This window comes from Equus quagga, chromosome 14 (assembly GCF_021613505.1).
Source record: "Equus quagga isolate Etosha38 chromosome 14, UCLA_HA_Equagga_1.0, whole genome shotgun sequence".
Classification (NCBI taxonomy): Eukaryota; Metazoa; Chordata; class Mammalia; order Perissodactyla; family Equidae; genus Equus; species Equus quagga.
Window position 1 is genome coordinate 60,147,588 of NC_060280.1, and position 27,668 is coordinate 60,175,255.

General features: G+C 37.5%; 1 protein-coding gene across 2 annotated transcripts in view; it reads left to right on the forward strand.

Annotated features, from left to right (window-relative positions):
- Positions 1–4,230: 4,230 nt before the first annotated feature.
- Positions 4,231–27,668, forward strand: part of SIK2 (salt inducible kinase 2) — a 118,011-nt gene continuing 94,573 nt past the window's right edge. For both annotated transcript variants that reach the window (XR_006891891.1, XM_046685032.1), the window contains exons 1-3: positions 4,231–4,488; positions 16,409–16,525; positions 19,410–19,473. Coding sequence is in view for 1 of the 2 variants with exons in the window: in XM_046685032.1 (XP_046540988.1) it covers positions 4,354–4,488; positions 16,409–16,525; positions 19,410–19,473 (316 nt within the window). In the remaining variant the exon portion in view is untranslated. The remainder of the gene's footprint in view (positions 4,489–16,408; positions 16,526–19,409; positions 19,474–27,668) is intronic.

Genomic DNA, 27,668 nt, shown 5'->3' on the forward strand with positions numbered 1-27,668 from the left:
CAGAATTGATGCATATTTCAGGAATAGCTCTATTTTATAATAATAAGAAGTACTTGTAGTTGGTACAGGTCAATGATTTGGATCTTCTCATGTACTTTCTGCCTTCTGTAATATAAAAAGCAAAGTATTCATTCTAGCTTTGTAATCTTATTTTTTCTAAGCAAAGTCATTTAATAAAGATTTCACCAGTTTTTGACTTGAACTAAATCTAAATTTAGGTCTGTGCCTACTGGTGTCTTGACTTCTACTCAGTCCTGAAATGATAAAACAGGAAAAATATAGACGTTGATCACAATCAAGGAAACATATGGTACATACATTGTTTTTCAAGTCCACGGACTGTCTGCTTCAGCAAAATATGTACAGCATTGTGAGCCACGAAGTTTTCTTCCCTCACAGTTCAAATCACTGTTCCAGTACCTCTTTGCTAACTCCTCTCTTCATTCCACATTTTCATTCTAAGTCCATTTTGTTCTAAGTATGTTATAGAATTAATTCATATCTCAGTCTCTCACCATCTTTCTTAATTCTTTCTACGTGTACACTCTTTTGCCTTTTAACGTGTTATCTTAACATTTTTTAATCAACTCAATGGCAAATATTGTGGACTCACAGCATTAGCTGGAAATGTTGCATTCTAAAGGTCAAACAAATAGGAAATCTGGTGACTAGAGTACTCTATCTCACTGTTTATAAAACTGGAGATGAAAAAGATGGGAATGATATGAAGCCTCTCTTCTCTTCCCTTTCTCTTATCTTTTATTCTTTTTCCTGAGGGGAGAGGTGCTGGTGGTGGTGGTGGCGGTGGTGGCGGTGGTGTGTGTGTGTGTCTAGGGAGAGAGAAAGAGGAAAGGAAAGCAAGAGTTGGATAATATTAATAATTGCTAAAATGTATATAGGTCATTTAATTGAAGCAAAAGCACATAAGAGACACACTGGGTTGAAATTGGAGAGGGAGAAAAGTAGGTCTTTCGGACCAAGGAAGCAGAGCTGAAGCATATTTTCTAAGGTTGCAATATTCTAACCTAGCCCACATGTCTTCTTCAGGGTTAGCTTTACAACCTACAAGTAATTTTCAGTGACACACCCATTGTATTTCCAAGTGGGCAAGGTTTACTTTCAGCACAGCCCCTCCCAGGGCTCCTCCATCTCTGGCCTCTCTCTCTCTAACCTCTAGACACTCAGCACCCTCACACTGAACTCTGGTTTGCCAAAAATCTTTTGGTACTCCCCGCCATCCCTTTTTCTTCTTTCCTGCTCCAAATCAAGTCTTAGTCCCGGATTGTGCAAGAAGGGAGTTGGCCTGGTTATCTGATTAAAATAATCACATAGAAATGAGTCAATTTTTGCTCAAAAGTCATACTGTAAAGGAGGAGGTTGTTAGCTCTAGCGGATCTTTATGTGCGTTTTCTGGGTCTTGAGTAAGTAGCTTTTCATTAGATTTCCAAAGGAACCCATTCCCAGAGCAATTAAAACACATTAACCTAACTGGCAAAATGTATATGAGAACTATTTTTGAATTGGGGTACATATGGGAGCTCCTGGTCTAGTTATATGAACCCTCACATACCACCCACATCAATCCAGAAATCCTATCAGTCTTATAGCCTCCCCCCACTTCCCTCCTCAATTTTGCAAACAACATAACTCACAGTAGAATAAAGTATTTCTTGGGAGAGTGAAGGGCAGAAGCACAGTGAGCAGGTGGAGGGCCCAAGAGCCAGTCGATCTTATGCAAAGAATATAAAACAAAACAATTAAATTAAATTAAATTAATAGAATAAAATGTATGTATACACACATATATACTAATTTTCATTTAAAAAATTAAAATGAGGGGCCAGCCCAGTGACCAAGTGGTTAAAGTTCCATGTGCTTTGCTTTGGCAGCCCAGCTTCACAGGTTGGAATCCTTGGCACAGACTTACTCCACTCATCAGCCATGCTGTGGAGGCATCCCACCTACAAAATAGAGGATGATTGGCACAGATGTTAGCTCAAGGCTCATCTTCCTCAAGAAAAAAAAGAGGAAGATTAGCAACAGATGTTAGCTCAGGGCAAATCTTCCCCATCCAAAAACAAAATTAAAACAACAGAAAACTTGCAAGTACAATGAACTACCGTATACCCTTTATCCAGATTTATCAATTTAACGTTTTGCCATATTTGCCTTATCTATCTTTGTTAAACCATTTGAGAGTAAGTTGCACGTAACAAAAACTGTAATCTCTAAATACTTCAGTGTGTATCTTTCAATAACAGTACTCTTTTTCATAGCCATAACACAACTATAAAATCCAAGAAGCTTAACATTTAAATAATACTATCATCTAATATGCAATCCATATTCAAATTTCAACAATTGTCCTGAAAATATTCCTTTATAGCACTTTTCTCTCAATCCAGGATCACATGTTGCCTGTAGAGACATATCTCTTTATCCCTTAAATCTAGAATGGTTCCTCAGCCTTTCTTTGTCTTTCATGACATTGACATTTTTTAAGAGGACAGGCCAGTGGTGGGGTAGAATTTCTCAATTTGCATTTTTCTGATTGTTTATTTGTGATTAGATTCAAAGTATGTATTCTTGACAGGGATATTGCAAAAGAGAAACTGTATTTCCTCTCAGTGCCTCACATCAAGAGGTACATCATGTCATTTTATCCCATAATTGGTGACATTAACTTTGATCATTTGGTTAGGGTGGTGTCTCTCAAATTTCTCCACTGTAAAGGTATGGTTTTTATCCCTTTGTAATGAATAAGAAATCTGAAAATACTTTGAGACTGTGTAAATATCCTGTTACCCAGCAAACTTTCACTCAATGATTTTAACATCTATTGAGAATTCTATCTGAATCAATTATTACAAATATACTATATTACTATATTATTACAATTATTACTATAGTGGTTGCAAAATGGTGATTTCCTAATTTCATCATTTCTTCTATGTACATTAGTTGCCATTCCACTGTCAACAAGAATTGTCATTTCTCTCCCCTTTATTTATTTAATATTTTAAGAATAAGTATGCACTCACGGGTTCTTTTTAAAACTCATTGTGTTGTAATCCATTTCTATCATTATTCATTCATGATGCTAAAATTGTCCCAGATTTGGTACGTCGAGGCTCCTGTTTCCTTTTGACATGTCCTCATCATTCTTTGAAAATCTTGCTTTCTGGCACAAGATCTTTTAAGGGTATTTTATAGTTTCCCTCTCTCTGCCCTGGAATCAGCCATTTCACCAAAGGGTCTGGTTCCTTTTAGTGGAGACTGGCATTTAGAAATCTAGATCTGGAGCCACGTAATATACTTCAAAATATTAAAATAACGCTTTACTTGTTTCCTTGAATCACCATATGGAAGACTGGTGTGGTGATTTGCAATCCTAATTCTACCATTACCTGCGTGACCTAGGTAATTCCCTCACTGGGGCTTGATTCTTCATCTGAAAAGAAATTGCATCAGATAACTATTTCTTAACCTCTTCTGGGTCGTCAGCGCGTTTGGGAATCTGATAAAAGCTACAGTCTCATCTCCCCAGAGACAAGCTCAAGCAAAAATTCGCGTACATTTTAGGGGATTCGAAGCTCCGAAGGCCATTCGAGGCTCCAAATCCCCAGATTAGGTGATCTCTAGGGTCTCTTCAGCGTTGATATTCTGTGATTCTATAAGCGACCGTGCTGCTGTCAGAATGACTTCTCAGAGACATCAAAATGTGGAGCGATTTATATAGAAACAGACGAGAAAAAATACAAAGAAAGGAGCCTGTGAGCAACGCATTGCTCAGCCAGTTCTTTGCCCGTGCCAAATTTAGGACGCGCTGTAGTCAGAGGTGAGAGGTTTTGGCGGGAAGGTCCGCGGGTGGGCGGAGAATGCCGGGGCGGGCGAGGGGAACTGCAAGCCGGGTCCAGGTCGCTGCACGCCCCCGCTCCGCCCACCAGGGCTCGCTCTTGCCCTTCGGCTGGGTGGCCGGGGAACTGGGCGGGCCGGGAGGCGACCCCGCCCCCGGCAGCGGCGAGGCGGCGGGGAGAGCTGAGGGCGCGGGAGCCCGGAAGGAACGCGCCGTCCAGGCCCCGCCCGTCTTCCCTCCCTCCAGCCGCCGACGTCTGCGGTGCTCCGGTCGCCATGGTGACCAATCGAGGCCCGGTCCCGCCCCCGCCCCCCTGCCCCGGCCCCCTGACGTCGACGCACGTCAGCAGCGGCGCGCGCCTGGCTGGGCCCTGCGGAGCAGGAGGGACCGAGCGGAGGAGCGAGCCGAGCGGCCGTCGCCCGAGCCCAGCCGCGCCGCCAGCCCGCCAGCCCGCCAGCCCGCGCTCCAGTCCGCCGTGTCTAGCAGCGGGGCCCAGCATGGTCATGGCGGATGGCCCGAGGCACTTGCAGCGCGGGCCGGTCCGGGTGGGGTTCTACGACATCGAGGGCACGCTGGGCAAGGGCAACTTCGCCGTGGTGAAGCTGGGGCGGCACCGGATCACCAAGACGGAGGTGCGGCCCGGGGCTCGGCGGGAGCGTCCGAGGCGAGGGTTCGGGAGAGGAGCTGTTTACCGAGAGGGGCGGCTGCAGCGGGGGCCTGGGGAGATGCGAGAGGCCGGGTCACCAGCTGAGGCGAGAGGGCCCGGGACTGTGGGGACCCAGGAGGTGCAGGGGGTCGGCCAGCGCCGGAGGGGTCGGGGCCGGGTCGCTCGGACCGAGTGTCGTCTGATTGGAAACCCGGGCAGCCGGGGCTTTGCCTTCCCTACGCCACCCCCGGTGGCCGCACGGAATTTCGCCCGGAGCCTCTCACCCGGGCCGTGACCTGGTCTGTGGCCTCCGCTCCGGAGCCCAAGTTCCGCGTCTTCCCTGCTTTCGGCTGGGGGTGGGGTGGGAGGGGAAGTCTCCGTGCTCCTGGGCTGCTCGAGGAGAGCCGTCGCCAGCCCCGAGGAGGGGACCGCCGGCTCTCGGGCTCCCCGGACGGGGCATCGCACGGCCCCCGGGACCCTGGCTCCCCTCGCTCCCGTCCCCGGTCCCGCCAAGAAGGGGCCCCCGAGGCCGGGAATGCCGGACGGTCACTGTCCATCTTGTCTCCCTCCTTTTGCCCGACAGTGTCTGGGATTTGGTGTCAGGCTAGCTTGGTCTCGTGCCTGAGGCATTTCCATCTAATACTCCAGACAATGGAACTGGTTAAAATGGTCATCTCTGCATTTGCACGGTTGATGGGTTAGTCTTTCTTATCCTGGGTCGTCCCTTTACCAGGTGTGCATTCTGGCTGTGAATACGCCTTCCTTAAGCCACATCAGATTGTGCCTCTCTACTCATAAAGCCTTCAACTGCCTCCTGACGGTGAATCCAGCATCCCCCCATCCATTGCACATTCTAATGCACCGCACATATTTTCTCACAAGTCTCTGTTCTTACCTAACCCGCCCCCCTTCCTTCCACTGCCTCAAGCTGCTCTCCTCAGGGTCTCTATTTTAAGACGTGCAAATTAAATACTTTAGAAAAACGGTAGAAACAAAACCATTCTTTAGAATAAAACCTTGTGTTTTTGACGTACTGTACTCTGCTTTATGGTAGTTGGTCTGGAGTTTCATCCTTTCTCAGTTTTTTTGCCTTCAGTTTACATCCTTTTCAGTTTTTGCCCTTATTAGTGTGAATGTACCAGAGTTTGAATATGGAATAATGTAGGACTTTTTTTTTTTCCAGAATGGCCGTGTAAGGCGAAGGGCATTTGAAAACTTGAGTGATTTTTGTAGCTTTTGTTCTTAGAAGTTTTGCTTAATGTGAAAGAGTCCATTTCCAAAAGAAGGGGTATATGTCGTTGTGTCATCTTCACTTTTTGCCCTCCCCTACTGATACTCATTCAGCTCAAATCTAACTTATTTTTTAGCATCAGGACCAAGGTCGTAAGTTTTCCTCTCACAAATTTACCAGTGTTAGCAACTTAGATTAAGTTTGTAATGATAAATAATGTGACTATAGTGAGATTACTCAATCTGATCCCGGCATTTTTAAAGATGAAGAAAGAAATTGGTTGCATTCCTCTAAAGAACCATGGCCTAATGCCATGCCATTTCCCCTTAAATTACATGAAAAGAAGGTATTTTCAATGTGTATTTTATATGAGTCTTTGCTTAATGACTGTCTAAAAATCAAACAGCTTACGCATTACAGAGCTTCTACAGAACTTTTGAACTGTACTGTTATGTGGTTGAATTCCAAACCCATCAGTTCATTTTGTTTTTCTCATCAGTTCTTATCAGTATTAGTTACAAGATTTAATTGTCAGCTTTTATTTATTAGGTCAAATTTAGGTAATATTGTATCTATTTAAAAACTGCTTAATTGGAGCTGGTATGACTGACTTTCTCTTCAGGTTGACAGTTCAAACGATATCCCTTTTAAACTGATACCACTGGTAGAGCTAGGGGGCGCTGTGGAGCAGTGTCATGGTTTGGCTATCAGATAGAGTGAGATCAATGCGTTTGTAACTGAAGGCACAAGTCAGATCATGAAGGAGCACTCGGATCCTGAATTGTGTGTGTAGTATATGTGTGTAAAATGATTTAAGTTAAAAGCTGAAATTTCGAGTCCACAGAACCCATCTCCCTTGTGCTTTTCTAAAAAAGCCATCCTTAACATATAGAGAGAAATAGTGTGAATTTAAGATGGGTGGGTGGGTGTGGTAATTTGATTGGAGATATTAAAATTGAGAGGAGTGAGGGAAATAGCAAGGTAATTAGTGAAGAGAGTAGTTCTTGTAGATCTCAAGTTTTATAAAGTTGCTCTGTGCTCTTTTATGGTAATTTACATTAAGAATTGCTTAGCTACTGGCACAGATACAGTTGTTTCTTAAAGTATACTATTTGTTGTTAGTGAGGGGTTTTTTTAAGCAGTATTTTTTTCTTCCTTCATTCACTGGATAAATATTTGTGTCTTTGATGAATACAGCAACTGCCTCAAATACCATAAATCATGTGGCTAGTGGAAACTTTGTTTTATTTAATGTTATTTTAGATTCTCATTACTGAACATCCTACACTACTAATTACAGTGAGAACAATTAATATGCTATAAAAAACAATATCAGCAAAATATGATTATACTTACTGCTTATCAAACTTTCTTCAATATGGTATGCTTTAACATCAGTGTAAGTTTGTGTGTTTTAAAAGTTGGAAGTCTTTTTTTCCCAAGTTTGAACCTGAAGGAAATTTGGGGGCTTAGTTTAAACATCTGTGTGATGAACAATTGGAGCCTTTTATTTTTAATTGGCTTTTCTCCGTCTCTTGTTTTATAACACTCAAAAATGGTAGATTTTCTACAGAGCTTGGGAGATCCAAGACCGTTTGCCTTTTAGGGGGAAAGAAACAGTAGACAAAAGAGATCTTCATTTTGGTCTAATCTATCAAATAGCTTAACATTGTTTGAGAAATATAATTACATCATCATATGAAGCGGTGTTCTCATGTTAGATCTCTATGTAAATTTTGCACACAAAAGGGAAGGCAGGTGGTGGCAGAATCCAGCTTCCTAATGTAATACTTCATAGAAACTTCGTAGTACTGGTTTGTGGTTTATGAATTAGAGTATCTAATTTTATAAAATTAACATAATGAGGAAAGAATAATAGCATTGAGACTGTTGAACTATTTTAGGCAATAGTGGTTGCTAGTTTGCTATGCTATGAATGTCCTTGAGTAGTGTTTTGTTAATACTGTACTAGCAAGGAACTTTTTCCTTCTAACTAATTGTATGGCTGGTTTTCATTGCTTTTTGTCTGTTAAATAAAATTCCAGAAAAGTCACTTGTGCCCTTAAACTGTTTTTTGTTTTCTGACTGTTAAAGAAATATAGTCTTACTGTAGAAAATATAAAGAGTATAGTGCACAAAAAAGTACCTGTGTAATTCCTCCACCAATGGGAATAAATCATTCTTAACATTATGGCATTATTTCCCTCCAGTCTTTTTTTTAAATTTTTTTTTTATTTTTTAAAGATTGGCACCTGAGCTAACAACTGTTGCCAATCTTCCCTTTTTTTTTTTCCTGCTTTTTCTCCCCAAATCCCCCCAGTACATAGTTGTGTATTCTTAGTTGTGGGTCCTTCTAGTTGTGGCGTGTGGGACGCCACCTCAGCATGGCCTGAAGAGTGATGCCATGTCCGCGCCCAGGATCAGAACCAGCAAAATCCTGGGTGGGCCACCAAAGCCGGGCGCATGAACTTAACCACTTGGCCACGGGGCTGACCTCCCCTCTACTCTTTTTTTTATATGCATTTTTTTTCCCATAGTTGAGATTACATTTTATGTACACTTACATAAATTGTATCCTTTTTTCCCACTTATTGTTATTGCCTAAGCATTTTGCTTATTATATATATAACTTTATAAGACATTTTTAATAACTGCGTAGTGTTCTGCCTTGTAGATGAATCCTGTTTTACTTAATGATTTCCTAGCTATTGAAAAGGATAATTTCCAGTTTTCACTTATAGTAAATAAATTGCAGTGAATGATTTTTGTGTATGTAACTCTTGTGTCTTCGCTTTTAATTTTGGGGGGAGGAGGGATTGGGGGGAAATTCCTAGAAGGGAAATTACCAAGTAAGAAGGTATTATTTTTATATTAAAGAATTATGTATTTTTACCGAATCTCCTTGTTTATTATTGAAAATTAAAAAGTATAAATAAATGAAAAGAACTACCCATAATGTCTCCAACCGGGGATAACCATCCTTAGTTATTTTCAGACCTTTTCTGTGACAGATAGTTGAGTTTTCCTCAATATCATACCTTTTATATTGCTTAGCTAAAGAGCATATTAATGTGTGGTCCATGAACTCTTAAAGATATTTCACAGAGTTTCTGAAAATTACCTTATTAAAATAGCATGTAGATGTTGGGCACTTACATTCCTAAAACTGATAGCAAGGACACTCTGAAAATTGCTTTTCTTCACTGAAAAGCTTTCTATGTGCAGTTTGGGACTTTTATATTTAGGCATAATTCTTAAACTAACTATTACCTTAAAATGTAAGTGTTTTTAAAGCTTTCCAAATAAGGTATCAAAATTGCATTTTTAGAGCAAGAGTAGAAACAACAGAAGGGGCATATTACACCCTGATTACTATAGTGTTTCTTGAAGAAGAGAACTTAACTTTTTTAGTACATTTAAACTTTATATTTTGCTTTAAAATTTTAAGACTCTTCTCAGTTGTCATGTTGTTAATCTTGTGCTGTGAAATATTCCAGATTGCAAGAAGCAGCTGTACTATGTGCAACAGGACTTGTTACCAAATAACTTAATCACTAATATTTGTATCTAGGCCTCTGTATGATCTTTAATTGTGTGTTGAAATAAAAATTGTATTTGTCATGGAATATATATGCATTATTAGAAATTGTTCTCTAGTTTCTTGGCACCCAAGACAAGTAATATTTGGCAAATTATTTTTTCTAAATATTGTTCAAAATGATCTGTTCTTTTCGGAGGAGGGTGAGGGAGACAAACGTGCAAAATAAAAGTTGTGTAAATTTTTATATTCTCTAGAAATTTTTAACTTTAACAGAGTTTAATGTGTTCTCGTCTTCATTCCACTGGGAAATTCTATCTCAGTGTCAGGCAATTAAGAAAACATTTATTTGGAAATAACTGAAACTGGCCTTGATTCTTGGATTCACAGGATGACATTTGATTTATGGCCCACTGCTGATGGCAGATTCATTTCCTTGAAGCCAGATGGATTCCAGAAATTCATTAAGATATCTTTCTTCTTCAGTGTACCTAGTACCTCTTCTACCTTCCACCTTCATAGTTTTGAAATAAGTTATTTATGTAAAAGTTTCTTTATGCAGAACATTGGTGGAGAATGCTTTCCTGCTCTTCAGAGAGAAACAGCCCATAATCCAGTTTGAGATTATTAGAAGAATCAAAGACAATTACATTTGGGAATTTCATCAGAAACTCTTCATTTTAAAAAACATTAAAAAATACTTTAAACAAGATGAATCTTGGATGAATTAAACTGAAAAATGATGCTAAAGTTTGTTTTAAGTTCTTCTTTAAAGTAAACGTAGTATTTATGTGTTTTTCCCCCAATTACAAAAGATATGTATGTTCATTTTAGATATTGTTGAAAAGATCAAAGAAGAAAATAAACATCCTTAATTCCACCATCCAGACCAAGAGATAACCACTGTTGATATTTGGTTCATATCCTCTTATTTATTCACATATATTTTATTTATATTTATACATATAATCTGTTTTTTCACTTAATGTGTTATTAGCATTTCCCTAAGTTTAAAAAAAAAATGCCTAAAGCATGGTTAAATAGTACCCTTGCATGTGACTTTATATTTTATTTAATCTATTTCTTATTATTGAACATTTAGACTATTTCTCTCTCTTGCTGTTTCTCTTTCTAAAATAATGTTTCAGAGGGCATTCCTGTATATACGTCTTTGTTCATCCTCAGGGTAGTCTCATAGCACTGGAATTCTTGGGTCACGGAGTATGTCCTTTACATCCACATGTTATGGCATGAGATGCCAAATTACCCTCCAGAAAAGGAATACCTATGAATTTTCATCAAGAAGAATACATGCTTACCAGCAATATTATTTTTTAAGTTTTTCTCAGTTTGATAGGGGAAAATAATATTTTTATTTGAATTTGCATTTTGATTTACTTTGATTACACAGTCTTATAAGATTAAATATTTTTGTGAATTGCTTTTTTGTTCTTTGGCCCACTTTTTAATTGAGTAGTCTTTTTTTTTATTTGTTTAAATAGTTTTTAAGATAGGAGATTATTTTTGATCACTTCTTTTACAGTCTTAAGCATTCTCAATTCAGTTTTTATGGATCTCAAAGTGTAGTGACATTCACATTTCCTCCTGTCTGTTTTCCTCTCCCAGCATTATAAAATACAAATCAAATCTTCATGAGCATTTGTTTTATTATATAAATTTTTTATTTTAAAAGTCAAGTTTTAAATTTGAAAAAATGTTGACATTATTCTTAAAGAGTACCTAGAAGTGTCCAAGTCAGTTTTACTACTGACTCTCAGTGGTTTCAGAAACTTTTCATGTAGACCAATCATATTCTTTTTTTTTGGTATGGAAGATTGGCCCTGAGCTAAGATCTGTGCCAGTCTTCCTCTAGTTTGTATGTGGGACACCGCCACAGCATGGCTTGATGAGCAGTGTGTATGTCCATGCCTGGGATCCGAACCTGCAAACCCCAGGCTGTTGAAGCAGAACACAGAAACTTAACCACTGTGCCACTGGGCCAGGCCCACATTCACTTTTCAATCAAATGATAGGCTAGTATGTTCTGATTCCACCCATGTTTTGATGTATAAACTTGAAAAGTGCATTTATTTTTAATTTCAAATATCTAATCATATGGTAAGGATAATGCTACTTGGTACTTCAGAAGGACAGTGTAGACTTAGTGTATTAGTAGTAAGCAGCCCTGAAGCAAGTATTACCCGAGACGGCAAACATACATTAATCTCTTCTGATTTGTTGCTAGAATAGGTCTTACTGTGTGACTTCCTTACAAAGCACCCCAAAGCCACCATTGTATGTGTGGTTTCTTTAAGTACATGAAATTAATATTTCTTTTATGGGAAGTGAAATAATTTTTTCTAAAATTATCAAAGACAGGGTAACATTACCATTAAATTATGTTTTGAAAAATGAAAGAATTTCTTTTATCCATCAGTTTAACACTATTTCATTTCTGCTCTTGAATTTAATCCCTTGTCTTCCTTGCAAATTTGTATTTTACATAGTTGTTACTTTTATATATGTATATTTTTTTTTGCTTAACGTTGTTGGAAGCATTTCTGTGTATATAGTTTTCTTAATATTTAAATCTTATAAAATAATATAGCCATTTTGTAGAGAATTTAGAAAATAAGAAAATGAAAATGGCTAATATTTCACAGATGAAGTTAGCATATGTGATAAATATAACTCCGTTTCATTTTTCTTTTTTCTTATTGGAAAAGTAATTCATGCTTACTGAGGAAAAACTGTACCTAAAAGTATAAAGCAAGAAAATAAAATAATCCCTATTTTTCACCCACTGATAACATTTTTGTCATATTTGTATCTAGATTTTCCTTATCTTTTTCTACACATACTTTGTGTTGAGGCTACACTGATATCCTGATTTCTTACTTAATATTTTAGTCTAAACATTTTTCCATATTATTAAAAGGAACTATTTTAATAGCGTGTCATTAAATAAACTTACCATAACTCATATAATTATTTCCCAATTATTGTTTATATTTTTTATATTGTAAGATAATATTCTTGAATATGTTTACACATAAATTTTTATCATCGTTTCAGATTATTTCCTTCAAATAATTTCTCAGAAGTAGAATTCTTAGGCTAAATTGGACAGATGATTTTTAAGGTTCTTGGTAAAGATTACCAAATTTCCTTCTAGAAAAATTATGACCTATTTTATATTCCTACTAGCAGTATGTAAAAGTGACCATCTCATTGAATCTTAGCTCACAAGGGTGTTTACTTTTTAATCTTTGCAAATATAATAAGTCAAAATGGGTATTTTTGAGATATAATTGACATATAACATTATATTAGGTATTTTATTATTCTTAATTCACATTTTCCTGTTTCTGAGGTTGAATAATCGGTCTTTTTTAATTCATGTTTTCCTGGTTCTGAGGTTGAATAATCAGTGTTGCTACTTTACATGGTATTTAGTTTGGTAGTAATCTAGTTTATCTAATACCCCCTTCACAGTTGTATAGGAAACCTTCGTTTTGTCCCCTAGGAGAAGGAATATTAATTTTTCTATCTCCATATAAATTCACTGAAGGATTTTTTTAAAGCTATTGCATGCATAATTAAGAATTAAAGAGGGCCCAGCCCATTGGCGTAGTGGTTAAGTTCGTGTGCTCCGCTTCGGAGATCCGGGGTTTCCAGGTTCAGATCCCAGGCGTGGACCTAGCACTGCTTGTCAAGCCATGCTGTGGCAGTGTCCCACATAAAATAGAGGAAGATTGGCACAGATGTTAACTCAGCAACAGTCTTCCTCACACACACACGAAAAAGAGCTGAATAATTTAGGTGAACAACAACGAAAAGGGATCCTTCGATTTACGGAGTCTCTTGCTTGACTTTGTGCAGGTTTTTGTCCTTGGTACCACATTTAGAACTAAGTAGAGAAGGGGTGCAGAAAGTAGGTTCCCAGAAATCTAAGTTATAATTGGAACACAACCCTTTTGTAAGTTGGGACTTTCATACACCATTGAGGAAATCCCAAGGTGCAGATTTTTTGTTGATAAAATTTGTTTTCCAAAATGTGTTCTCTTTGTTCTCACAGGTCTATTAAGTTCCTTGAGGGTAGGAATCAGATCTTGTTCATTTTTGTGTCCTGGGCATAATTCCGGGCACACAACAGGTGCTCAGTAAATGTGTGAATAATAGGCTCTTTGAAAGAGTGAGAAGATTGCACTTGGAGTTAGATGGCCTGCGGTTTTTTCCCATTAATTCGCTTGCACTTTGACACCTTTGTAGATTATGTAACATCTTTTGAGCCTCAATTTCATCAACTCATGGATGTACTCCTTGTTCATTTACTTCTCCAAGTCAAGAAGTAACCAAGATAAAATACGTTAAAGTGTCTTGTTAAATTAAAAAGTGCTGTGCAGTTGTGAAAGTCATCATCATCATCATTCTATTTCTGGGAAGTACTTGATAAAGAGTCCCATTGTTAAGAAATTACCTGGAAGAGGATGGCAGAGACTCCTAGCTAATCACCAAAAATCCACTGTTTCCTTTTCTTCCTGGTCCTACAACTGGACTGTTTCTTGGCTCCCTTGCATTTAGGTATGGTCATGTGACTGAGTTCTAATTAATGGAGTGAACAGAAATAATGTGTGCCAATTCCATGCCTGGCCCATAAAAACCTGTCATGAGTGCTCCTCCAAGCCTTTTTCTCTTGTCTGGCTAGAATGGAGACCACCTTCAGGGTAACTGTGAAAGCCACCTGTTAAAGATAGAGCCTTCTTGCACTTCATGTGCCTGCATGGAGGAGGCCACCTGCTAGCTTCTCTCTTCCAGTTCCACAACATAAGCAAGAAATAAACTTCTGTTGTGTTTGAATCATGATACATTTTGGGGTCTACTTGTTACAGCAGTTAGACTTGCCCTAACTATTTATAAGGAGTATGCTGACACATGCTTTACTTTTTCTTTAGTTCTTTGCTTTCTCATAATCCTCTTATAGCAGGCTTGCAAACAAAGGGGTAATTGTAAAGATATAAATATAGAGGCCTGTAGTCCGTATACATACAGTCTGTGTCCAAAGATAAAATGGAGGAGAGAATTATATTTTGTCATTTAAGACTTTTTGGCTGAGAAAAGTTAAATAATGAGGTTTATAGTTTATTATTATGAAATTTAATTAAGTAATTTATATATTTTTCACTTTTTCATTGTTTGAGGTCAAGGTTCCCAAAGAATATCAAAGAGGAGATATCTCTTGGTAATACCTTGCTTTAATTGTATTTAGTATCTAAACTTTTTCTTTAACATTAAATATGTTAAATAAGTACTCAAGATATTATATATAGTAAAAATTTTTCTAAATGACAGTAATCATGCTGAGATTTTTTCAGTCGTGATTTCTTTCTCTCCAATTCTTTTTTCTATTAGATGGTTGTGAACCATTTTGTTATAAAAGCTTTTTGTTGGGGTGGGGGTGCTGGTATCTAGAAATCGTAGGGAAAGACATTTCCTTCAAAATATGTGTGTCTGTAAAACTCCATGTTAGCTTCCTAAGGAATATTGGGGAAATTAAAATATTCACATCTTTTTTATCTGGCAGCTTTTACCCAAAGTTATTCAAAGTAACTGCAACTGTCTTCTCTCATGCTCCTAGTTGGGGAGAGGGCTTGTTTTAAACATATTTAGGTTTGCAGTGGTCCTCAAATAGCAAGTACGATATTAATCAGTCTACGTATCAGGCAAAGTATAGCACCTTTTAGTTTCTAAAATATTTTGATTATGGAAATACATAAAATACCACCAAACAGAATGAAAATAGCTATCACAAAACCTACGCACTCTACTGCCTAGAGAAGGAGCTATCCTCTTTCTTCTTAGGCAATAAATTTAATTTTAAGCATTATATTTAGTAATCTGATTTCCCCTGAGAAGCTTGATTTATTATGAGGGTGACAATTAATTCAAACCAGGAAACAAGCTGTAGACAGCAAATGAAAAATAGAGAAAAGTGAGAGAGAAACCTTACAGTAGAGCTTTAAGAGATAACAGTAAAGGACACAGCAGCCGTAAGGAGAGAAGAAAAAACTAATTGTTCAGAAGTCTGAGGGAATTAGGTGAATTGACAAGCTAAGTCCTATTTTCTTGGATACATTTTAGGAGTATTAAACATTTATAGCACATACAACAATTGATATTAAAAATTACCCTGAAACAGCAGCGTAAGACAGTTGTGTTCAGAGTACTTTTGGGTAGAATGTGAAGAACATTTTAGAGTTTCTTCAGAACTTACTATAATTAAGTTTGAGTGGTTCCCAATTATCTGAAAATTTTATGTAAATCAGAATGGCTTATTTCCTAACCAAATATCTAGTAATTTTAAAAAATTAGTTCTTTTTGGTTGCATGAAAAAACTGCTTGATTTTTGATTTATGACTACCTAGTTATTCACCTTCAAATGCAGTTCCTTCAAATTATTACCCTTGGAGTGGTTTGGGTTCCTATCTCGTTATGACAGGCAGAGGACACATTTTTTGAAATCAAATTCCTTTAAGGAAGTCAAAATTTAGGGTAAATACTGACATTTGAGGTTTTTGCACTTTGATTTTTAAAATGAAATTTAATCCAATTGGTATTTTTTCATGTAGATGGATTTTAATGCTTTATATTTAGCTTTTTTTTTTCAGAAAGATAACATCTGTAGTCTTTGGAAGCATCACTTGCTTTTCTAGAAAAATTGTGTTTCAGTACAACAGAAACTGTCTTCTACTTGTCTGATCATATGTTTATAGTTACTCTGCAGTGGGATGATAACTAGTTGAAACTGCTGACGTTTTATTTCTTCAGTTTATAAATGGAGTAAAAAGGCATTATAGTTCTACTAAACGAGAAATATGTTTGTTAAAGTAACTTCGCAGGGTTATTCTTCCTAGCAGGCTGAAGGCACTCTCAAACAAAATCCACCACAGTGCCTTACACGTTGTAGATGTTGAAGAAATGTTTACTGAATGAATGAATGAGCGTTGGGTGTAACTAGTTATCATCATCGTCATAGGAGCCTACAGCCAAGTCTCAGTTGTCATTTATTGAAAAGATTCTTAACTGGAAATTGTTAACCATTGTGTACTAATTTTATTTATTTGTTCTGGGATGCAGGTGGCAATAAAAATTATAGATAAATCTCAGCTGGATGCAGTGAACCTTGAGAAAATCTACCGAGAAGTACAAATAATGAAAATGTTAGACCACCCTCACATAATCAAACTTTATCAGGTATGACTCAGCCTTCTACCTCTCTCTGCTTCTCACTTCCACTTCTCTATTTTGCATCATAGTTTTTCTCTTTTATGTTAGTTAGATAATTATGTGCCTTTATTAAGCTCAGTACATCCATTTTTCCATATGTAAATTAAAATTAGGAAATCAAAAACTACTAGTAGCTTAATTTTAAGTTCTCGCTCAGACTCAGTTATTTATTTAAAAAGTTTAGAGTTGGGGATTTATGACACCCTGCTTAAACCTGCTGGGTTTGGTGACAGTACCATTAATGAAGATACAGCAATTTTGCTTATTTAAAAAATATACTGTTTGTGTTTTATGAAATACAAAGGCTAAAATAGTATATGACTTAGTGGCATGCTCTGAAGTACCTAGAGCCAAATCTTATATTTTGTTTGGGTTATTTTATCAGATAAAGCAAATGAGCCATTTTTTTAAAAATCAACTTTATTAAGATATGGTTTTTGTAAAATAAACTGCACCCACTTCAAGTGTAAGGCATATTTTTTAAAAGTAAGATTTTTCTCAGATTTTTAGAGAGTAATTCATGTTTTAGAATGGTAATCTACTACAAAACATTTTTTTTTACATTTCTAGTCATTGATATGTAGAATTTCTGTTTTGGAAAACTACTTTTTTTTTGAGGAAGATTAGCCTTGAGCTAACTACTGCCAATCCTCCTCTTTTTGCTGAGAAAGGCTGCCCCTGAGCTAACATCCGTGCCCATCTTCCTCTACTTTATATGTGGGACGCCTGCCACAGCATGGCTTGACAAGCCGTGCCATGTCCGCACCAGGGATCCAAACCGGGGAACCCTTGGCTGCTGAAGCAGAACGTGCGCACTTAACTACTGGGCCAGCCCACGGAAAACTACTTTTAAACTACAATGTTACAATATGCCAGCCTATGACTTTGATCTGCAAAGTATGATGTGTGCCCCAAATAGTATGCTGGTCTCAGCCTATGTTGGTTTGTGAGAGCTGATTGTTAAATTTTCAGAAGTTTTGTAAGCTGATAAACATCGTGTTAGTAGCTCAAAATCAGTGATGGTAAGTGTATTTACACCACAGAATGTGGTATAAATTTGGTTTACAATTGGTTTACAAGTCAGGGCCTTTTTTTTTCCTCAAAGCTAGTGCTAGCACACCACTGAATGCATTCAAATGGTTAGCACAAGTGTCCTTTGGGGTATAAAAAGGAAAATATTAGAACTTCTGATTATGTTTATTTTTTATATTTATCTTCTTGTGGGCATTTTCTAATGTACATAATATATTTATACAGTGGCACAAGTATGTAATTTGTGTCTCTGTATGTATATATTCATAAATACGTGTACATACGTGTGTGTATATATACACGTGTATGCATATGTGCATTCATATGTATACTTGGCTAAACAACTTTCTATTGGTAGAGGTTTGCAGTTAAAAAGGTGGGGAGACCATTGGAGACCATTAACATTACCATTAGCTAAGAGTGAGAGACTATGGTGTGCCACTCAGAACAATTTCTAAAGTTCAAAAACGCAGAGGGCCTCTTAGGTCAAATTTATATCAGAATATTTCTCCTTTTAAGCTTCATTTATGTATTTTTTAATATTCTTAAAGAGGGTACTTATAAAAAACTAATCACATCCTTAGAAATCTCTAATGAACCGTGAGCCAACCTGAGGTTAAAACTACTGTGGTTCACATGATAATTCTATCTTTATTTGAACAAAATAATCAGTTAAATTGATTTACTGTTTGACTTGTTTAGAACCAAATTGTAGGTAGCTCTTAGTTTTCTGGCCTGATAGGGGATAGTCCTAAACCTATATGTTAGAGCAAAAGTAGTTTTCAGCCTTTCAGTAGGTAGCAGTTAAATTTTACATTATTAGCATGTGCAGAAAAGTAGAAAGAGAAAGAGTGTTACAGAGAAGAAATCTAAAACTCACTCATTTTGAGTCTATAAATTAGTTTCCTTTCAGTTCAGTAGTTTGAAAAATCAAGTTTGTGGGGCCGGCCCCGTGGCCAAGAGGTTAAGTTCTCGCACTCCGCTTCGGCTGCCCAGGGTTTCGCCAGTTCGGATCCTGGGCGTGGACATGGCACCCCTCATCAAACCATGCTGAGGCAGCATCCCACATGCCACAACTAGAAGGACCCACAAATAAAAGAATATACAGCTATGTACAGAGGGCTTTGGGGAGGAAAAGGAAAAATAAAATCTTTTTAAAAAAAAGAAAAATCAAGTTTGTGACAATGACACGCTTCCTCTTTGAACCTAGAAAAACTAATTTAAATAAAAGTGTATAGCACTGGAGTTATGAAAAAGCTTTTGAACAATGTTTTAAAATAACAATACTTTGTAGCAATATGAAAGTATAGTAGGAGGAATATCACATTTTGTGTGAGATTAGCTAGGCTCCAGGCCAGATAAACTGATTTCTCTTTTATTTTTCTTTTCTTACACAGAGTCTACCATATCGCAGGGCTAGAAAAGTCAGTGAGAAGGTGGTGAAAAGGCAGTCTTCAAAATTCCTGTTAACCTATATTAGTATTTCTCACAACTGAGCCTAGCAGTCACCTGGGGCTTTTGTTAAAATGTAAACTCTGTGTCAGGTCTCGGGTGAGGCCTGAGATTCTGCATTTCTGACAGATTCCTGGGAGGTGCTGGTTCTGCTGCTGGTCCATGGGCCACACTTGCAAGAGCAAGGATCTAGATTTTTCACCACAGTGTTAGCATGAGGGTATTGTCAATCTTGTAAACTTCACCGTCTTCTGAATTGTTCATAACTTTGATACTTTTATTCATTTTAATTTAGATAACTCCATAGAATGTTATAGTAAATTGCAGTCCTTTCCTGTCAGACTAATATGGAATTATTTATCAATAGGTAATGGAGACCAAAAATATGTTGTACCTTGTGACAGAATATGCCAAAAATGGAGAAATTTTTGGTAAGTATTTTTCTTTAAATTTTTTTAAATTTGAAAACGTCATTAATCTTCATGAATGGAGTATTTTCTGTTAATTCTTCTACTTGTTTAAGAGTTGGTAAATGAATTAGAAGTTTGTAAGCATTAGAATATAATAAAATATCCAGTAAGCTAAAAATATGGAATATGATTTACTCTCTTGTATTTTATGATATTGAAGCTGTGCTTAATTCTCTCATTTGCATTAAAGAGATTGGGGAATCAAAGATAGGGAAAGGCTTTCAGTCATATTGCAAGGGAGATTTTCTTTCCTTTTCACCTTTCTTTCCAGGGGAAATGTCAGTCAACAAATATTTCTTGAGCTCCTACTGTGTGTCTGGCATTGTACTAGGTCTGGGGAATACAGTGGTGACCTAAATAACACAGTCTCTGCCACTGTGGATCTGACAGTTTAGTAAGCTGTTAACTATAGCTGTAAGACCTCAGCAAGTCACTAAACCTCTCCAGGACTTGGTTCCTTTATCTCTGATAAGAAAGTATTTGATTAATTGGCTTCTATGATCCATTCTAACCCTTAAAAATTATAAATATTAAATCTAGCTTTCATCTTTTTTATTTTTACTCTGTGGAGCCAGAACACTGTAGATAGTCTAAATATTTTTGTTTTTTAACCTAAATTTAAGTCCAAAATTATTTTTTAAACAGCTTTGTTGAAGAATAATTCATGTAGAATAAATTGCACATATTTAATGTGTATAATTTAATAAGTTTTCATACACACGTGTATATGAGAGAAACTATCACTGCAATCAAGATATCTGTCACTCCCAAACGTTTCTTTGTGTCCCTTTCTCTTGCCCCACCTCACCACCAGGCCATTCCTTACCTGTTTTCTGTCACTATAGATTAGTTGTGTCTTCTAGAATTTTATATAAATATAATCATACAGTATGTAATCTTTTTTTGTCTGGCTTCTTTCTCTCAATATAATTATTTTAAGATTCATCCATTTTTTTGCATGTGTCATTTCTTTTTATTGTGAGCAGTAGCCTATTATATGAAAATACGCCAATTTGCTTATCCATTGATATGTTGATAGACATTTGGGTTTGTTTCAGTTTTTGGCTATTATACATGAATTGCTGTGACTGTTCATGTACAAATCTTGAACTTACAATCTACCTTCAAGGAATATTCACCACTTCACATGCAGGATGAGAACCTTAAAATAATATACTTCTATTTTGCCCTTTCTGGCCTTTATGTTCTTGTCATACATTTTACTTATACCTATTTTATAAAACATAAAATACAGTGTCATTATTTTTGTTTAAGAAGTTAATTATGTTTTAAAGGAATTTCAATATTTTTTTAAAATCTTATATATTTGGGGCTGGCCCCGTGGCCGAGTGGTTAAGTTTGTGTGCTCCGCCGCAGGCGGCCCATTGTTTCATTGGTTTCCTGGGTGCGGACATGGCACTGCTCATCAAACCATGCTGAGGCAGCGTCCCACATGCCACAACTAGAAGGACCCACACTGAAGAATATACAACTATGTACTGGGGGGCTTTGGGGAGAAAAAGGAAAAAATAAAATCTTTCAAAAAAAAATCTTATATATTTACCATTGGAGTTACCATTGCTATATCCCCATAAGTAGATGCATGTTTTCATCTTTGTTCTTTATGTAGATACGTATTTTCATCTGGTATAATTTTTTTTCTGCTTGAAGGATTTTCTTTATTTTTTCTTGGAGTGCAAGTCTGTTAGTGCTGAGATTTTTCAGCTTTTGTATGTCTAAAATAATCTTTATTTTGTCTGTTTTTGAAAGATATTTGTACTGGGTATATAATTCTAGGCTGACTTTTTTTCTTTCAATACTTTAAAGATGTTGCCCTACTGCCTTCTCATTCGCTTTATTTCTGACAAGAAATCTGCTACCATCTTTTTCTTTAGTCCTCTGCATGTAATGTGCCTTTTTTCTCTGGCTGCTTTTAAGATTTGCCATTTGTTACTGATTTCAAAAGCTTCATTACAATGTACCTTTGTGTGGTTTCCTTTATTATTCTTATGTTTGGTCTTCATTGAGCTTTTTGGATCTGTAAATGTACAGTTCTCATCAAATTCAGAAAATTTCCGGCCATTATTTTCTTAACTAATTTTTCTGGCCCACCCGTCTCTCCTCTTCTTCAGAGACTCCAATTGCACATACATTAGGCTGTCTGAAATTGTCCCACAGCTCACTGATGCTCTTTTCCATTTAAAAAAAATTCCTCTTTTGATATTTCACGTTGGATAGTTGCTAGTTCTGTGGCTTTAAGTTCATTAATCTTTTCTTCTGCAATATCTAATCTACCATTAATCTCATCCAATGTATTTTTCATCTTAGACGTTGTAGTTTTCAGCTCTATAAACTTGATTAGGGCCTTTTTAAAAAGCCAACAAAAAATTTTTAATGTCCATGTCTCCTAATTCTGACATCTCTAGCAGTTCTGCATCAGTTTTGAATGGTTCATATTTCTCCTCAGTTTTGGTCATATTTTCCTGCTTCTTTACATGCCTGGTAGTCTTTGATCAGATGCCAGACATTGTCAGTTTTACCTTATTGGTTGCCACATATTTTTATATTCCTATAACTTGTCTTGATCTTTGATCTGGATGTAGTTAAGTTACTTGGAAATAGTTTGATCCATTTGGGTCTTCCTTTTATGACTGGAGCAGTGTCAGTCTAGGTCTAACTATGTCCCACTTTGGAGTTTTCTACCCAAATGCCCCATGAATCCTGGGTGTTTTTTAGCCTGGCCAGTAGGAGCAGGCGCTGTTTCTGGTGCTGGGCACTGTTCTCTCTAACCCTGTCAGACAGTTCTTTCTGTGGCCTCAGGTAGTTTTCTCACACGTGTGTGCCAGTCGATATTCTGAATGTCCAAGGAGGGCCCTCTGCAGATCTTTGGAGATTTTTCTGTGTGTAGCCCTTCTCTCGTAGTCTGTTTTGTGACCTCTGTTTACCTTGTTTTCCCTAGACTCTCAGTTCTGTCTTTTCAACTCAGGGACTTCGTTGGGCTCTGCCTGGGTTCCCCCTCCCTACATTGTAGCCTAGACACTCTCAAGGCTTTAGTTGAGGGCATTCACAGGCCTCACCTAATTTATTTCCTGTCTCTCGGGGATCACTCTCCTTCTTTGCCTAATGTTCACTGTCTTATAAGCAATGTCTCATATATTTTTGTCTGTTTTTGTTTGTTGGGGGTGGGTTGTTTCAGGCAGGAGAGTATATCTGATCCCTGTTACTCCATCTTGGTCAAAAGTAGAAGTTTCTGATCCTCTCAAAATTATCTTTCATTTTAGTTATTTTAAAAACAGAGAATTATATACACTTCTGTAGTTTTGAAAAATGTATTATTTATGGTTGAATTCTAAATAAATAGTTCTGATTGAATAATTTTCTAATTGTATTTCAAGAAAGATAGTTGGCTTGCTTCTTTTACTTATTTTTTTCCCTTTTTTATGCTAATGCTTATTGAGCTTACTTAAACTCTTAAGATACTTGTTTCAAATAGAAGCTTCTTAACTGATGCTATAAGGGAATGATATGGGCTTTGAAGCCAAGCAAATCTGGTTTACAGTGCTGGCTACACCATATTAATTGTTGCATTGCTTTGTCAAGTTTCATCCTTTCCTTTCCTTTCTTCTTTTTTTTTGTTCTTTTCCTTTCTCCTTCTTTCTTTCCTATTCTTTCTTATATTCACTCATTCATTCATTCATTCAGTCAGTCAGTCTTTCAGGAAGTCTTTATTGAAACCATTATGTGTCACACACTGTTCTATGTAGAAAAAATACAACAAAGAAGGGGCTGGCGTGGTGATGTAGCAGTTAAGTTCATGTGCTGTGCTTCAAGGGCCCGCACGCAGTTCACCAGTTTGGATCCCAGGCACTGACCTACGCACCACTTAACAAGCCATGCTGTGGCAGGCATCCAACATATAAAATAGAGGAAGATAAGCATGGATGTTAGCTCAGGGCCAATCTTCTTCAGCAAAAAGAGGAGGATTGGCAGCAGATGCTAGCTCAGGGCTAATCTTCCCCCCCCCAAAAAAATATGGCAAAGAAGAAAACAGACCAAAATCCCTGTTCTCTTGAACCTTACTTTCTAGTGTGGGGAGAGAGAAAATAAACAAAATAAGTAAATTATGTAGTATATTAAATGGTGATAAGTGCTATGGAAATAATGAAGCAAGGAACGGGACATGGGGAGTGAAAGTGTTGATTGCAGTATTAAATAGAGTGGTCAGGGAAGCCCTCGCTGACATTAGAGCAAAGACTAGAAAGCACAGTCATATAGATGGGGGGAAAGAGGGTGATCCAGGAGAGGGAAGAGTAAATGCAAAGGCCCTGGAGCAGCAGTGTGCTTGGTGTATTCAAGGAACAGCAGGGAGGCCAGTGTACTGGTAGAGAAGCAAGCAAGAGGGAAGAGCAAGAGTGAGCAAGGAGGCAGAATAGTGGGAGATGAGGTCAGAAGGTAAATGGGAGGCAGGAGTGGGGCATATTCGGGGACTCTGTAGGCCATTATAAGGACTTTGGCTCTTACCTTGAATAAAATTAGGTAACCATTAGAGGGGCTTGAGCAAAGAAGTGATTGTATCTAATTTAACATTTTAAAAGCATCATTCTGTCTGCTGTATTGAGAAGAGATTGTAATGAGCAAGGATAGAAACAAGGAGAACAGGCAGTAGGCTGTTGCAGTGAGAGAGAGTGATGGCTCAGACCAGCTAGTAACAGCGTTCATAGTGCTAAGTGATCAGACTCATGAAACGTTTTGAAAGTAGAATCAGTAGGATTTCTTAACAGATGGAGACCACCTAAATAGTGAGTATGGTTAAGGAAGAGACCAATGTCTGATCCCCAAGGCACTCAAATGTTGAAAGTTTGGGGAAAGAGGAGGAACCAGCAAAGGAGACAGAAAAATACCAAGAAAATGTAGTGTCCTGAAAGCCAAGTGAAGAAAGTGTCCTCAGGAGGATGGAGTGAACATCTGTGTCAAGTGCTGCTGATAGATCAAGAAGATAAAGAATGACAATTGACCATTGTATTTAGCAGTTGGTGACAGCAGTTTTGGTGGAGCAGGTGGGCCAAAAGCTAGACTAAAGGGTTTTAAGAGCAGATGAGAAAAGAAAAATGGAGAGAGCAGAAGAGACAACCTTACAAGGATTTCTGCTGCAAAAAGGAAGAAAAGAACTGGGGAAGTAGTTGAGAAGGGCAGTGGGTTCAAGGAAAGGATTTTTAAGTCTTTACCCACTGCAATTTTTTTTTTTTTTTTTAAAGATTTTATTTTTTTCCTTTTTCTCCCCAAAGCCCCTCTGGTACATAGTTGTATATTCTTCGTTGTGGGTCCTTCTAGTTGTGGTATGTGGGACGCTGCCTCAGCGTGGTTTGATGAGCAGTGCCACGTCTGCGCCCAGGATTCGAACCAACGAAACACTGGGCCACCTGCAGCGGAGCGCGCGAACTTAACCACTCGGCCACGGGGCCAGCCCCCCCACTGGAATATTTTTAAAGCTTCAGGCTATCGTTGTATGAGTAAACTAGAAATGGTTGTTACATGTTAGGTGTCATTTGTATGAAAACAGAATGTTCTAAATTGCTCTTTCTTGCTAAGACCTTTGATGATAAAAGTTTGGATCATATTGTTTTATATAAATTGAAGCAGCATTTGGGGATTTTTAATGTATAAAGTTTATTTTTAATGTAAAATACCTAGGTTAAATATGGAAGATAAGACAGTAAACTATAGATTCAGGTAGGTACAAGCAAAGAACAGTCTGGTAGACAGCCAGTTTCTGACATACAGCCATGAGGATAGTGAAATAGAAGTGAGAAGTTGCAGTCCATGGAACATTAATCAAGTAGTGAAAAATATGCATACGATTTTAAGCGAATTCTGAGCCAAAAATGTTTTAAGTCACCTGGAGACTTGAAATGAAAAAGAACCACATAAACAGCATTCAACTATGTATTAAGAAATATATATTAGGATTTATTTTTTTGTGTTTGTAACTTTGGAATTACTCTTTGACTTTAGAAGTATTCCTTTAGTGCCTACTCTGTGCTGAAGGGCATTGTGTTCCTTTTTTTTTTCATTCCCTTAGTTTTTATATTTAGTTGGCCGGCAGATTATACTCTGTGTTCTTGAAAAATGACTTGAAATTAAATCCTTCTGTTTCCACAGTCATCGCCCTGATCTAGGCTTTTATCACCTCATGTCTCAGTTAGTAAACACCTCATGTTTTACCACCTCCTATTTCTTTTCTAGTCAAGTACATTCCGGGTATAATTCCTATTTAGTCTTCCCTGAATATTATTTATATTATATTACTACTGTGTTCAGTAACCTTCCTATTGATTACTTGATAAAATCCAGACTCTTCAAGCTGTAAGTAGAGTAGCTCCACTAAGTAAACAGATGTGCCCAACTGTTCCTTACATAGGTCTACAGATTATCTTGGGTATGGACAACCAAATTGCAAGCTGTCTGCTTCAGTTAATAATCTAATTTCTTTCTTTTACCCTTTCTCTCTGTCTGTCTGGCTGTCTCTCTTGATCTTCGTATTTCTGTCTTCTAAGTTTGTATCTTTACAAAAGTTAAACATCTACTAGTGTAAGAAGTCAAATAACCGTAAGCTTTGTTACAGAAAAATATCGATTTCCCATCCTCCTTCCCACTCCTATTTCCTTCATCATAGACACCCACTTTCTTCTTTTAGCCGATTAGTTTAGATTTACCTCCATTTCCCTAAGTAATATGTTTAAACTGCTGCTTCAGGCTTTTTTAATATGCTATTTTAGGCATAATTTCTTGAATATGTTTTGAATTCTTTCCCTGCTTCTATATGTAAGAGACACATGTTAGAGAGGTGTGTGAGGACCAGTTGTGGGAGACCTTGAGTGTTTGGATAAAGGGTTAGGATTACTTGTTAGAATGGACATCTGTGAGCCAAAAGGTGATCATGTGTATAAGGGCTTTTTAAGAAGATAAATCCAGCAGGGGTGTGTAGACTGAATTAGAGGAAGAGGAAAGTGACCGTTTAGGCAACTATGTTGATTGTCTAGGGGTAAGAGGCTGAATGCCTAGATTAAGATGTTAGTTGTTAGGGGCCGGCCCAGTGGCGCAGCGGTTAAGTGCGCACGTTCTGCTTCGGTGGCCTGGGGTTCACCGGTTCAGATCCCAGGTGCAGACATGGTACCGCTTGGCAAGCCATGCTGTGGTAGGCATCCCACATATAAAGTAGAGGACGATGGGCACGGATGTTAGCTCAGGACCAGCCTTCCTCAGCAAAAAGAGGAGGATTGACAGCAGTTAGCTCAGGGCTAATCTTCCTCACACACACACACACAAAAAAGATGTTAGTTGTTAGAATCTTGAGAAAAATTTTAAGCAAAAGGCATTTCCATTCTAAAAATAATAAGTAATATTTATTGAGTATTCCCTTTTTGTTGGGTACTATTTAAAGGGTTTTACCTGATTTTTTAATTTAAAATCCTAAAACCTTGTAAAACAGGCAATGAAAGATGTGGTAATTTGTCCGAAGTTACACAGCAAATAAGTGGCATAGTCCAGGTTTGAACCATGCAATCTCAAAGCCTGTATGTTAATAATTATACTCCACTGCCTTCCAAGAATTCTTATTGATTGTCAAGAGGAAAACATTGAGTTAGGATTTAAAGCAAGTGTGATGGAAGAATATTTGTGATGTGGTTAACAGCAATAAAGAGGTCTGGTTCCTAACTAAAAAATTACAAATTAGATTTTAAATGTGCTGTTGGAGATAACATCAGGACTTTTAGTTTGATACGAGCTGTTGGCAGTTGAAGATATGGAAGCAAATGACAGTCAAAAGACAGCTTAACTTCAACATAAAAGACAACCCAATTTAACAAAGGGCAAAAGACTGGAACCAGACACTTCACAAAGGAAAATATATAAATGACAAATTAGCACATGAAAAATTACTCAACCTTATTAGTCATCAGAGAAATGCAGATTAAAATCCACAGTGAGATAACATTGCTTATCATCTAGAATGGTTAAAATGTAAAAGACCAATAGTACTAAATGTTAGTGGGGATATGAAGCAACTAATATTGTCATACATTGCTGGTGGAGTGTAACACGGTACAACCCCTTGGGAGAACAGTTTTTCAGTTTCTTACAAAGTTAAACGTATA